The sequence below is a fragment of the Topomyia yanbarensis genome, chromosome 1, assembly GCF_030247195.1.
Source record: "Topomyia yanbarensis strain Yona2022 chromosome 1, ASM3024719v1, whole genome shotgun sequence".
In the NCBI taxonomy this organism is placed as follows: Eukaryota; Metazoa; Arthropoda; class Insecta; order Diptera; family Culicidae; genus Topomyia; species Topomyia yanbarensis.
Window position 1 is genome coordinate 185,134,557 of NC_080670.1, and position 14,714 is coordinate 185,149,270.

Here is a 14,714-nt window from a genome sequence, read left to right on the forward strand (position 1 = left end):
ACTACGTGTCCAGTTGCTACTATGCTGCCGAGTATTGAATGAATTTGTTTACAGAGAAACAGGGAGCATCAGCGATTTGTATAGGACGATTTGTGTGCGCATCCGTAGAAAGAAGAGTAGCGTGGGGTCAAGTAGGTCTTAGGCAAGCTCGTGCGATGGATACATCTGGCAACTTTTTGGCAATAATTTTATGTCTGGCTAAATATTTGTCAAGCTATGGCGAGGGTACTTTTTTCCATGTTTTTAAAATTTGGGGGCACGATAGGTCACTATATCCAAATTAATTAATGTACACACCTGGACAATCACCGGTTCAACTTTCATTTGGAGAGTATTAATACTGCAAATTATATAAAAATTAAACTGACGTTATTCAGGTAAATTAATGAGAAGTGGTAAATGATATGAAAAAATCATGAAACAGTAAAAGGAAATGTTGAAAAAACAGGTTCTTTCGGTAACTACGTCTGGATTTGTACTTGCGATTGACTTATGCGGTGTCCTCGTCGTCGCCAGAGTGTGGAAATGAAGTTGTTCATTTCGGCTCACGTAATTCATTAGCTGTAAGACGATCAGTAGTTGCCTTTAGTGCTGCCTAAACGGCTGACCTATCGTACCCCCAAGCGTTCCTTTGCGATTTTTGGATTGAACTTTTTCTTTTTTTCTTCATGCTTTCCTTTTTATTTTTTAATTTTGAAATTTTTCTTTTTCAGATTTTCATTTCCGGTTTTCGCATTCTCTATTCCTTTTTCCTAATTTATTTTTGTTTCTACTGTTTCTTTTTTCTGTTTGTATAATTCCACATTTACTATATTTTTTTGAAAATTTCTCGATTGGCCTTGTTTTCGTTTTCCTTGCTTTCTGAATGAATTTTATCTTTCCGTTATTCTTTTCGCTTTGCCTTTTTTGGTTTAAACTCTTACCTTTTCACCATTTCCTTTCAATTTTTGTAATCTTTAATTTCTTAATCTTCTTACTTTTTAACCTGTATATACTACGTATTCCTCAGTTTTGCGATTGCATGTAACAATTCCCCACATCCTTTTTTTATATTTTTTCTGCTAATTTTTTTTTGTCTTGTTTTGTTTATCTTTTTTTCCAAACTTTTTATATTACTTTTAGTTTTTTCTCGTTTATTTCGCTTAATTATTCTATTTCTTTAGTTTTTTTTCCATTTTGCTTCTATTCGTACGCTTTGTCTAAGTATCTTTTTTCTGTTGACTGATTTTAATTTTTGGCACATTTTCCTTTTTCTGCATGTGCATATTTCTTTATATTTTCTTATGTCCCTTTGTTATTTTCTTTTTAACCTCTTTTCTGTTTATCTTACTTTATCTGTGTGGCATTTTCATTAATAAGCATTGACTCAATTTTTCTTCATTCCGTCCGCTCCTTTATTCTTACTTTCTTCCATGTTTTTACTTTTCCTATAGATTTTTTTTCTTTTGAGTCTTATCCCTTTTGCTCATTGCCTTCTACTTTTCGCTCCGTTCTTTCCTGTTTTTTCTTTTTTTCCCTATTAGATCAAAGAACAGATTAAAAAAATCTTAATTAATTTTACAACTCTTCCGTTTTTTTATTGCCTCGACTTCCGCTTTCTCATGACGATGCCCGTGTTGGCCAAATACTTTCTGGTCGTTTGCTCGGTCTGGAATCGACTTCCCGGAAGGAGCGCCTGTTGCACTTTCCGTTCACGCAATATCGCGGACAGCCGGAACTCAACTTACGGTTGTTGCTCTCAAATTTCTCCAGGAGCACCAGGATCTTGTTTAAGAGCGCTCGGGTTGTATCCGGTCGACACAAAGTGCGCTACGATGACGGACTTCTTCGCTCCGGGGTAGACCCGGCGGTAATTACAAACCATCATACGTAGTCGCTTCACTGTTTTGATCATGGCTGCCGCGTAAATGAACTGGGCTCATATCCTCACAGTCACCTCATGTAGTTACTAGAAGGAATTTTTTTCTAGTTTCTAGATGGCGTGACTGTGATAATAGGACTTTTGAAAGAGCTGTCACTTTTTTCGGTGTATAACCTGCTTAGATTTATTAACGGTTCACCGCTAAACCGATCACCAGCTGACAGTATAATCACATGAAAAATCGGTGAACTTTGCCATCTTTTTTGAATGCAAGCGTTACAACAAAATTTCTATGACCAAAAGAATCATTGCAAGGTTTCCTTTTTTGAATGTACACTAAATCAAAAGGTTGTTAGTTATTATTCACTTTGATCGTTTGTAGCTTTGACACGGACAGAAGTAGAAATTAGACTAGTTTGCTAGAGTTTGTTTCGCTTCACTGAATCGTACGCAGCTTTGAAATCCACCAACAGGTTACTACTTATATTTATATTTACTATCTTATATCTATACTTACTATGATTATCTAAAAATTCCTACAGCGTGAACATGGAAACCCACTTTGCTATTCGCCGACAAAGATTTCAGCTAACGGTTGTAGTTTGCTAAGCAAAACGTGGGAGAGTATGCAAAACTTAGACTCCACTAAAAGTGGCAGAAGACCACGCCACGGCCCTATCAGGCCCTTTCATTTTTATTTATATGTCCCCAAGGATCTACAGAGTTGAACTCTTCCCGAGCCAAGAAATTATAATGATAAGGTCGTAGATAATGGTGCAGCTCTCTTTAGTGTTTCTGGAAAAAGCAGGCTCAAAGCGTTTTATTTTTCAGATTATCCTGGCGTTTTTTGTACGCTGGGTAGAGTAATAGGTGATGTGGACTTTCCCCACAATAGGCACAGTCTTGTCGAACAAGGCGTAAATAGGCAAAGCAGTCACCCGATACGAGCTTCTAGGAACATACTATTTTGCCCCGTTCTGTACGGTTGCCATTTAAAATATTCGGAGCAAGAGATCCTTGAATAGACTTCCCATGAACATCGACAAGTTTGTATCTGTGTACAAAATTTCGTGCTCGCGTTCGACCTCAAACATGTTTCGTCTCGATGTACAGGTTCGCCTCGAACATCGAACCCAAGCGAACGATGTGCAAACTCTAGTTCAAACCTCCGGGTACGTACACCGGGTGCGTTCACGAGAAAGATTCGCGCAAGGCAAAAAGAGACAATGCTAGTGATGATGAGAGTGAGAAAGAGGAAACTGGGGCCACTAACCTATGTGTACGCACACCGTATACATACATGTTGTTCGTTTGTGCAGGCAAACATGAGCACGTGTTTTGGTACGAAATAGCGTGTTTGAGTTTGTGTAGGTATAATATAAGCACATAACCAAAGCGAACATTGTGTACGATGTTCATTTGGGAAGACTGTCCTTGAAGCAGCTAATCTCGTGCATCAGTAGATCCATACAGGAAAAACTCGAATCGGTAACCACACAGTCGATCTCAACTTTGTGGGTGGGCATGTAGGTGCGGTAATCCTTCATAAAATACTTGTCAGTAATGCCAATTTCATTGGGCAGGCTATTACAAATCTGAGAATATCTGGGCGTATTCTCAAGATATCTGAAACTTAGTGGAACATATTTTATCCAAAAGCACATCGGATATGGTCCGATGGATATGAATGTGCATGATCTTAAACGAGAAGCTGGAGTCTTCGATAACGAGTCAGGTTCGCCATCCGCTGGTCGTATTCCCCATTAAATCGTCTGCTCAGTAAACCGATCTCCACTTACTGTCTCCCGGAAAAATACTCCGTCCGTCGCCTTCAAACACTACAATGATGATATTACAGACACATCTGCAGTGAACTTATATTGAAAATTTCATAAAACTTTTGTGTACTGTTAGTACCCTATATTGATGGCTTTACCCGAAACTGGCTGAGAAATTTCATTTTCGCATTTTTTTCAAATTATTGTTTTTTACTTCGAAATTGAATAAAAATTGATTGAGTGTTAATTCTTATCAATTTTGCATTTTGTTTTGCCCTCTGTGTATATTTCATAAGGGAAAAATAATCTTGTGAGTAGGGTTGCCACCTCTGGAGAGACTTTGACCCGGAGATTTGCACTGACCTGGGGGGTGGTGGATTTTGAGTGGAACTAGACGGAAATTGGAATCAAAGCGATTGCTCGGCATTTTAGAGCACTTTAATCGCTTTTTATTACTACGTTACAGTAAAGCTGTAAATTTTTCACATTTATGAACGATTTTGTTGGTTTAATCTGGTGCAGTATTTCACTTCCCCGACTAAGTGCCAAGAATACAAAAGCATCAACCCTCGCTGTGGAGGATAAGTCGAACGAGCATTGCTCTCCTCCATAACTAACACTAAGTACTATGTGGTGTCGGTTATTCATCACCGACCGAGGTCACAACAAAAGGGCAAAACTCACCTTCCTAACCAACAGTTAAGGGTTGCTGCAGGAGTAGCAACAACACGAGAAGAACTCGTTTGATGTTGACCTAGTCAGTTGGATAAATCTGCCATACCTTGGTGCAGCGGGTGATAAGCACCACTAACAGAGATGTGATTTGGTAAAATTGCACCAAAATGACTTTTTTACATCATTTTGAGCGACTTAGTAGGATGCTACATTTTAATTGTAGCATATACTGCCCATGATCGCATATTTGTCCCGTTTTCTATGGGATTTCCTATCTTTATGGGACTGATATGCGATCATGGGCAGTATAGCGAAATATTACTTTCCTTAATTTGTAGTAAATTTGATTTGTTTTTCATATTCATTGCTTTCTGAAAGAAATCAGCAATATTTGGTGAACTCATCTTCGCCACTTTGAAACGAAGGTTAGTCGAAAAAAAAAACTGAACCAGAGTAATAGTTAACTTAGACTTTTTAAATGTTTTGTAAAGAATCAATTAATTCCAAAAAAATGAAAATATTATTCTTCCCACCAAACCCGGAGAAATTGATGTGAAACCCGGAGGCCCGGAGATCGCTCCCGAAAACCGGAGTCTCCGGGTCAAACCCGGAGGGGTGGCAACCCTACTTGTGAGTCTGTCAATCTGTATAAAAATCTGTGCAAATCTGTGTTATGGAAAACGTACACGTTTGTATCAAAACAAGTAGTAACGATCTTTTTTCTAGTTTCTGCTTGAGGCAAAAATTGAGAAATCTGTGCTAGTCTGTGCATTAAAACAGAAAATTGTGAAAATCTGCGCAGTTTCAAAAATCTTTGCAGGACATTGAAAATCTGTGAAGCACAGATTAATCTGTATATCTGGCACCCCTGAGCACTAGCTCCACCGATAAAATTTTCGATACCAAATCTCTGCCTGGAAACTGCACTGGAATTGCGCACTTTTTTGGACTGCAAATCAATGGATCACGGTGGCGGTGTTTTGACAACACTTCTGCAAGAAATGAGCAATTTCAGTGCTACACGAAAAGAACTACAACGGTGCCATCAATCGAGGACTCAACGAGAGTGTCAACAACGGTTAAAAATGGAACAATAATTTTTTGTTAGTGTCATTCCAAAAGAATCAAAGCCATGTATTTTGAGTTCATGTTTTTTTTTTGTTTCACGCTGACACTGACAGATAATCTTGACAGTAGTCATCACTCTCCTTACATTCACTCTGAAAAATACTATTACTATATTATTGAAGTCTTTTCGGAAAAAGGCCAAATGGCCACGCCGTATCCCGGTTGCGACGATAAACATCATCATCATAATAAAACTATTATAGAATAAACGTTTGTCATCGTCCCTTTGTCAGCTAACAATAACCCGAAAAGGGTTCCGCCGCGTCTCCGAACAAAAAGCCATGAATAACAATATTGCGTAACACATACGATTACCGTCTGTGCTGTCAGTTCGAAAGAACAGGGGAAAACCCACCCGGAGCGTGGAAGGCGGAGAAGAATTTTTGGGCGAGATTCAGCATTTAATATAAACCCCGTAGCCTGTAGAAGTGTCAAACTCACCCTAACTCGGGCCTCGGTTAGATTCGTCCACATGGCGATCTCCTCCCGGGTCGACATGTCCGGGTATCGATTCCGGCTGAACGTTTGCTCCAGTTCGTGCAGTTGCTGGGAGGTGAAGTGTGTCCGCTGTCGTCGCTGCCGTTTGTTTTTCTTGTCGTTTTTGGTGCCCTGTTCGGAGCCACCGCCGCCGCCGGTTCCGCTTCCGTCCTGGGATATCGTGGTTCCCGGCGCACTGCCGTTGTCCTCGTGGGACAGCCCGCTGCTGATGTTTTCCGTTTTCACCGATGTCGGATCGACACGTGTAACTGCATTGGAAATTGAGGGGAAGAAAAGCATCGGAAGAAATCAATTAAAACTTTGTCAATCAATAGTTTGGGATAGTTGGAATATGTTTTTCCGCTGTTATTGCTAGGTTATGGGGGGTGGAAGTCCGCCGAAGGAATATGCAAATTTACCTATCGGTTGAACTCCGGATCTAGTCGGAACAATTCGTATTGTTTAATGTCGCGTGCTAGTCTCTCGGCAATTCACCTTAACGCAGATTGGAGTGCAACATTTGACAAAATCTATTCATTGTCATCCGAGTTCCTCTGATTGATAAGCACGCAAAACCGAACTGCCATTTAAGCTTCAATTGGCTTCGACGAATCACCGAACAACTTCTCCACAAACAGTTGAAAGAAATGATTAATCGAACCCCGGTATGCCCATTAGAGGGCAATTCATCAAATCCTCCAAGCACCTGAATACGCATATTCATGGCCTGCTAATCAGTTCGATTTGACGAAACATCTCGAGCGATGTTTCGTCGATAAGCAACACCAAACTGTCCACTAGTAGTTTGAAATATTTCGCCATCGAGAACGAGAACTGTCATCCATTATCCAATTCAACTGTCCAAATTTGCCTTCTTCGCTTATCTTGTCCTACGACCGATGGAAATCATCGCCGGGGTATGTTTGTTTTCAGTTTTCTTATTCTTTTTTCGAATTTTACCCACGCTTCTGCTAAACCGATCGATAGATAGTTGCACTCCGCGTTACCACGGCCCACTTCTCGGAACATGATTGATCTTCATATCGCTTTTCAAATATTGCCCGTTGACAGTACAATTAAGCATTCACCTGTCCGATGGGATTCGGACTATGTACGGGGAGTGTGGTGTGCTATTTTCTTGACTCATCAGTGATACAATGAACCTTGAAATTTTACAGATCGTACATTTCGGTACATACTACGCGAAGTGTGAGTCGAAACTGAGAAAAACGCGGGTAGTGTTAAATGTTGGGTAAATTTATAGGTAGCCAAATTTTAATTCATGTTTAACTTTTGCCTTTTCGTTTTTTTCTTTTTCCCCCCTTTCCTTGTTGTTTATTCTATTTGTTTCACTACTGTATCATGTTGTTTTTTGTTAATCTGGTCTTTTTATGATTTGGGTTTTTTGTGCTTGAAGGTACACTTTTCCTTCCCTGGATATCCATCCCTTAATTTTTCTTTCGCTTCGCCTTTATTTTTTCTTTCTCTTATCTGCATCTACATTCATCCTATTAGTGTCATCCCTATTCTCATTATAATTTTTCAGTTTTTTTCTATTTTTCTTTCTGAAGGTTTTTCTTGGTTTTTACTTTTTCTAGTTTAATTGTTTCGTTATGCCATTTTCCACGCTTTCATTTTCCTTAATCCATTTGTTTTTGTTTCTTTTGTCCATTTTGAGTGTTATCTGCGTTTGATCTTTTTCTTTTCTTATTTTCTTTTTGATCTTTTGATTTCCTTATATTTTCGCACCTTATTTTTTTTTATTTTACCGTGCTTTTTTCTATTTACCACAGAATATTTTTTTTTATTTTTTATGAGCAATTTTGTTTTTTTTTTAAATTTATTTAGCCTACTTCTCTTTTTTGCCTGACTGACTTGCTTCTTTCATAGATTTCGTACCAATATTATTTCCTTCATTTTGGTTCTCCTCTTCATTTCTTCTCTCTTAATTTCCAATTTTCTTTATTGCTTTCTTCACTTTTTCCTTTTTTATTGGCTACGTTACTATTTTTCGGTTCCAGCCTTGCATATTTCTTTTAAATTTCCCTTTACCTTTTATTTGTTCAGTTTCAACTTTCCTAATTATATTTCCTTTCATTTATTCCCCCAGTTTTTCCCCTTTTTTCTTCTTGTTTTTCAATTGTTTTAGACCCGTTTTCTTTTTATCCTTTCCATTCTCCATTTTTAATGTTTGTACTTCATTTTCACCATATTTAGTTAATGTTTGTGTTTCTTTTTCTCCCATTTCGTGAATTTCCTGTTGCGTTTCTCTTGCGCCCTTTTCTGTTCATGTTTATTTCTTTCCTATTTTCTCATTTTATTCCCTTCCTTATTTTTTCTTCTTTCTTCGAATCGGATTCTCAACTTTTTCCTCTTTTTTGTTTTCTGTTATCTTTGTGCATTTTTCATACATCTCATTTTTTAAAAGTTTCCGGTTATAACTGTTCTCGTCTTACCTTAGCTTCTTTGCCATTGTTCTTTTCAATTCTCTATTTTCCATTTACCCTTCCTTTAGCTTCTTTCTCTTTGTTTTTGTTCTTTTAACATATTTATTGCTCTTTTTTATCATTTTCCTTCAGCTTTTTTTTCGATTGCGATGTCCTCTTCACAATTGCTCTAATAGACTTTTACGTCTTGATAATTGTATTTATCTCTTTCTATTCCCCCTTCTTTCATCGCTTTATTCTCTCTCTCTCTCTCTCTCTCTCTCTTCAGGAGCTGATCCAGGGGGTTCGGACCTTCTCCCCATACTCCCCGAAAATGCGCAACTAGTTTTAATTACTTTCCATTTTGAATTAGTTTCAAACTCAAAATATTTTCAAGCCAATTTTTCATTGATTTTCATTATTTGAGGTCATTACGTATTACAAATGTACAATGTATAATCCAAATATTTTTATTCGGGATCCGCTTCTGTCATTCTCTCTCTCTCTCTCCTACTATTTTACTGTTATATCTTTCATTTTGATTTCATTCCAGTTTTTTTTTATTTCGGTTCGTCTTTTCTTTGTTTTAATTTTCTGTCTTCTTTTCCGAATCTGCATTCCTTTTTTTATACAAAGAAAACTATTTCGTCCAATTGTTTGTATTTTTATGACTCCTGCTTATTTTTTATAAATTTTTTAATTCTCTTGATGTTCATTTTGCAATTTTTTTTCTTACGTTTCCCTTTCCGTTTTATCATTTTTCTATTTACATTCTCTGTTTTTTTTTTAAATTTTTCTGCATAGTTTTTCATTTTTAAAATAAATCTTTCTAATTATTTTTTAAACCCGTTTCGTAATTACCTATTGATTTGTTTCTCGCCCCCATTTGTCGTATATTTCTGGTCACGTTTCTCGTGTCCTTTCCTCTACTTCAATTTTCTGCCTTTTCATTTGTCTTGTATTTTGTTGTGCATCTACGTGCCCTTTTCTCATTATAATTTTTTTTGTTTTTTTTCTTTTGAAGGTTTTTCGTTGTTTTTGATTTTTTACTACAAGTATTCTTTCTTTATGCTATTTGCTATATTTTCCTTTTGCCTGATCCATTTTTTGTCTTTCCTTTGTCTCTTTGAGTGTTATCTTTCTGCTACTGCGTTTTTATCTTTTCTTCTTCCCATTTTCTTTCTAATCTTTTTATTCTCTTTTATATATGCTCCTTTCTTGTTTTCTCTTTACCTTGGCTTTATTTTCTATTTACCACAGAGCATTTATTGTACTTTTTCTTTTTTCATGATATTTTTAGCGTGTTGCTCTTTTTTGCCTGATAGGCTTTCTTCTTTCTTTGATTTCGTTCTCTTATTGTTTTCTCCAATTCTCTGTTTCTGTTTTTTCTATCATTTTACTTCCATTATTTTGGATTTCATTAATTGTTTTCTCCATTGGCTATTATTTACTTTCTGCGTTTCCCAATTATCTTTCTTCACATTCACATTCTTTTCTCTTATAATTTCTCTATTTTTTGTCCTGTTTTCTGTTTATCTTTTTTCTTTAATAGTGTTACTTTTTTCACTTATACTACTTCGATTTTATCTTTCACTCGTTTTTTCTTTTTCTGATTTCCTTTCAACAGTTTTTGTAAATTTTATGTTGCTTTTCTCTTGCATCTCTTCTGTTGACGTTTTCTGCCCCTTTTCCCCTTTTCTTTCCTCATATTTATTTTTATATTTTTCAAATCATGTTATTTTTTTTCTTTTTCTTTCTTCCATTTTTTCATCGTTTTTGATTTTCTGTTATCCTTATAAATTTTTCATGTACCTCTTTGATTCGTTTTTTTTTTCAAGTTTAGTTCCTGTTATTACTGTTCTCGTCTTAACTTCATTCGCTTTTTTTTTCCTTTTTTCACTACTTTCCATTTATGTTTCCTCTTGTTTGCTTTTCTTTTGATAATTTCTTTTCTTCTTTTGATTTTGTTGTATAATTTTGTTTTGCTTGCTTTCTTGTTTTTTTAGTTATTCGTTTAATGTTTTTTTCTTTCATTTTGTACATTTTCCTATTTTTCTATTTGACCTTTTCTTCTTTTATCGTCTGTCTTTATATTTATTTTCCCTTATTTTTTTCTTCATGGGTCTGCGGCCTTTCCCCATGCTGATTTTGCCATTTTACTTCTTCCATACTTCCTTCCCTCTCCTCTTTTTCTCTCTCATTGTTCTACTTCTCTTTTATCTTTCACTTTTCTTCGGGTCCTTTTCAATATTTTTTTCATGTATAGTTTTTAAATTGTTTTGACGTAAATTATTTTCTTTTCTCTTCTTACTTTGGATTTTCTTACTTTTCGTGCCGATCTATTTTGTTCTTTTCCTATTTCGTTTTTCTTATTTTTAGTATCTTTTTTGTTTCCTCTATTACCATTTTCTATATGAATATTCCTTTTTCGTTTTCCTATTTTTCTTATGCCTATTTATTTTCTTTCTTCTATTTTAAGTTTCCTTATCCTTCCTCACTTTTATGTTTTCCTTCATCTTTCAGACTTTGTAAGCTAATTACTTCCACGTTCGTTCCTCATTCTTGTTGCGAATGACTTTCCTCATTTACTTATTCGGGTATCCTTCATTCCCTCAATTCTTTTCAAACTTCTTTTTTTGCTTTGCTGATTTGATTTCTGCTTACTTCGATTTCTTCCTTTCTCCATGTTTTGTTTATTCTTGTATAGGTGTTTTATCTTTATCGTTTATCTGTTTAATTTTTTTTCTTTTATTCATTTTGTGCCCTCTTCTTTTAGTGCGCATTTGTCATTAACCTTTTTACTTGATTATTACATTTCTCTCGTTTTCCATTGAAGTTTTCCTTCACCTTCATTTTTTATCCTTTTTTCCTGATTTGTTTTTTTCCTATTTTTCATTCATATTCACTTTTATTGTTTTTCTTTCTTCCTTGTTTTACATTACGTTTCGTTATTTCCTTATTTGCTTTTCATAGTTCCTGCCCTATTACAATTCAATTTTTTCTATATTTTTTCTTTCACATTTTCTTATTTGCATTTCTGTTTTCCACATCCTTTATTTATATATTTTCTTATGTATTTGTTTTTACTGCTGATTTTCCTTCCTTTCCTAATTCATTTTTCATTAACTTTCTGAAATGTGTTGTTTTGTCTTTTTGCGTTTTTCGATAACTTTAACTTTCTTCGTTATCTTTTTCCTTTTTTACTTCTTTTTTTGTCTCTCCCTAAATCCTTGTTCCTTTGCTATTTTTCGATTAACCTTTTTTCCCTTTTTCCTTTTATTTTTATCATTTACTTTTTTTTTGGTATTTTTCTGGTGTTTTGATTCCATATAATCGATCCTCGCCCCCTCATGCCATTTTGTTCTTCAGTTTATTTCCCTTTTTATTGTTTCCGATATTTTTTCTTTTCAGTTCATTTTTTTCTCTTTTTTCTGTTTTCCCTTGATACTACATTGTTCATATATCTTTATAATTCCATTCCTTTATTTTATTTCTTCCTTTTGGCCGTCTTTATTCTTTCGTTCGCTAAATTTGTGTATCTTCGGTCTGTTTATGGCTTTTTCGTGCACCTTTTTCTCCACAATTATTTATATTTATTCCGTTTTTTGTTTTCCTTTTCTCGCCTACATAATCCTCTTCCTACCCTTTTTCTGTTTATTATGATCAATCTTTCTGACGTTTAGAATAATCTACTTGGCTTCCTGTTTCCCATTTTCTTTCGTCTTTAGTCTTTTTTCTTCCTACTTTTTTCCTCGATCGCTTTTCTTTCTCATTTAACATTTTTACCTGATTGCATTTCCTTTTGCTTATTCTATTGTTCTCTTATCTATTATTAGCTGTTTTTCTGCTTTATTTTTTCTGTTTTACACTCATTTTTTCCCTTTCTTCCTCCTTTTCTAAAAAGCTCAAATCTGTTAATTAATTTTTATCGTGTTTCCTTTTTCCATCATTCCAGATTAACCTTTCTCACTACTCATGAGATTTCAATTTAGGGACCATCCATAAATGACGTCGGATCATAGGAGGGAGTTTTGTATTTTGTGATGATGTGTGATGACAGGGGGGTAGGGGGTCATGTCTTGCTACGTAGCTTTTTAAAACTGGAATAGGGGTTGACCTGATGTCACGACAACCTTACCCGTTTCATCTAACTAACATAGTTTTTTTTTATTTTTTACTATGACAAGGGGGAGAGGGTTACCGTCAAGCTACGTAATTAGGGGGTATTTAGAGGTTTGTCGCGAAATGCTACGAATGGGGGAGATGGGTGTTAAAAATCACTCAAAAGATGCTACGTCATTTATTGATGATCCCTTACCTACATTCCTGTTTCCTTTAGCTTATTCCACACTGTTTCTTACTTCATTTTTCAGTTTTCTTTATTTTCATCTGCTCTTGTTTTTATTTTATTTTTATTTCCTAATTTACTATATAATTTTCCCGTCTTCCATTTTTCAGATTTCCTTTTCTCATTTCTTAGTCGATTTCATTTTACTTGCATGGCCCTTTTGTTTGTTTTTTCTTTGTTTTTGATTATCGAGGTTTTAAACTTAGCATCATTCGCTTCTTTTTTGTTGTTAGAAAAATCTCTTTAGAAAAATCTCGAACCTTATATGCGAGCGAGTTGGGTGGGAATGCTTCTTAGCTTTTCTGTTCCATCCTTTATTTACCAATTCTGAATAAATTTATTTTCGTTTTTTTTATAACTATCCCTTCCTTTAATCGTCTGAAATGTTTACTTCAGTTTACTTTTGAAATTCTGTCTTTTCTATTATTATTTTTTCTGATTTGTTACCTATTTCCTTTTTTTAATTGATCTTTTTTTATAACTTTTTTGCCATTTTTTTATTATTTTATGTGTTGACTATTACTTATTTCCTTATTCGCTTTTGATTTTTTCTGCCTACTGTTTTCTTTTAGCCATTTTGATTCTTTGCTATCCAGTTCATTTTTCGTCTCCTTGCTCATTCTTTGTTTGTCTTTATCATTCTTTTGAACTTTTTGTTTTATTCTCTTTTTCGATGATAAAATACGATATTTTGAGTTCAGCTCAGTTTTGTGTAGCGTTATGAGTGTCACTAAAAATGGTTATCCTAAATTTTCCAATCCTTCACACTACAAAATCTTTGACAACCCAAAAAGTCTTATGAGCTCAATCGGACGTGACTAAGGGGTAGATGATAGTACACACTCAATTCGGCTCGGTAATTTCCCATCAGCTGTGCAGTCACTAAATCTAGAAACTGAAATCTCAGTAAAGTAAGATTAGTTTGCTGATTTTCGGTGAAATATTTTCCGAGTCTCAGCACTCAAACGTCTCTTTTACTGGGATCTCAGCAAAAATATTGTTTGCCGAATTTCAGCTGTTGAGATTTCAGCAAAAGATGTAAAAAAAGCTGAGATTCGGCAGAAAAAATTAAGCGTGTAGTTACCAAAGTTTTATCTATTTCTAAGGCATGTGGTATCGAAAATACGAATTGATTTTGTGAAGTTTCAAAGGGTTTCGAACGTTGACCGCTTTGGGATATCTCTTAACCCTTTCATGCCCGTCTAGAGCATGTAAAACTCCAAAACTATTCCTTAAAATTGTTAAGGTCAAGAAACTCGAAAAAATCAAAAATGCTTTACCTTCCGATGCTCAATACAATTCTCTTCGATTATTTACAATAGTCCAGTTGCTTGGATTTGATAATCGACAACAGTCTAAATAGATGACTGCTATGACTGCTCAAAAGCGCTGTTGTTTATTAACCCATTGATGCCCATGTTGTTTGTGGACAACAACATTTTTAAACTGCTATAACTTTTGATTGAGGCAAGATCTGCTCCCAAAAACAAGTAAGGCTAATGAATGTGACTATTGCCTATCATTTGAGTATTAACAGTTACAAGGATCAGCTCTAGAACTAAAGTTATTGCAATTCTTCTGAATGCATTCCGATGGAGCAGTGCTGCCAGGGACAGTTTACAATGACGACTGAAAATGAATTTTTCATATATCTTCGTTATGTTGCAGTATTATTGAAAACTGATAAAACCTGTCGATTTATATTGTCTTTGGCTACGTTTTTCACGCAATTGAACTATTGTAAATATTCTAGGAGAATTGTATTGAGTAATGGAAGGTAAAAATTGAGCAGGTTCTAGCACTGCGAGGAAAGCACCTATATGTGTGAAAAAAGGTTATTCGAGTTTCTTGACCCCACCGTTTTCAAGGAAAAATAGGTTTGAAACCATACATGCACGAGAAAAAAGTTGGGCATGAAAGGGTTAACAACAGAGGCAACACAGTTCAAAGACTGCATTAGGTTTTACACCAACCGGCACAATCCCGCAAAATAAGCCGAATGAACTTCGTTTGGCAATTCT

General features: G+C 35.4%; 1 protein-coding gene across 1 annotated transcript in view; it reads right to left on the reverse strand.

The window, feature by feature from the left end:
- Window positions 1–14,714, reverse strand: part of LOC131684126 (pituitary homeobox homolog Ptx1) — a 175,133-nt gene that overhangs the window by 57,715 nt on the left and 102,704 nt on the right. The window contains exon 4 of the mRNA XM_058966705.1: window positions 5,884–6,188. Within this exon, the coding sequence (XP_058822688.1) occupies window positions 5,884–6,188 (305 nt within the window). The remainder of the gene's footprint in view (window positions 1–5,883; window positions 6,189–14,714) is intronic.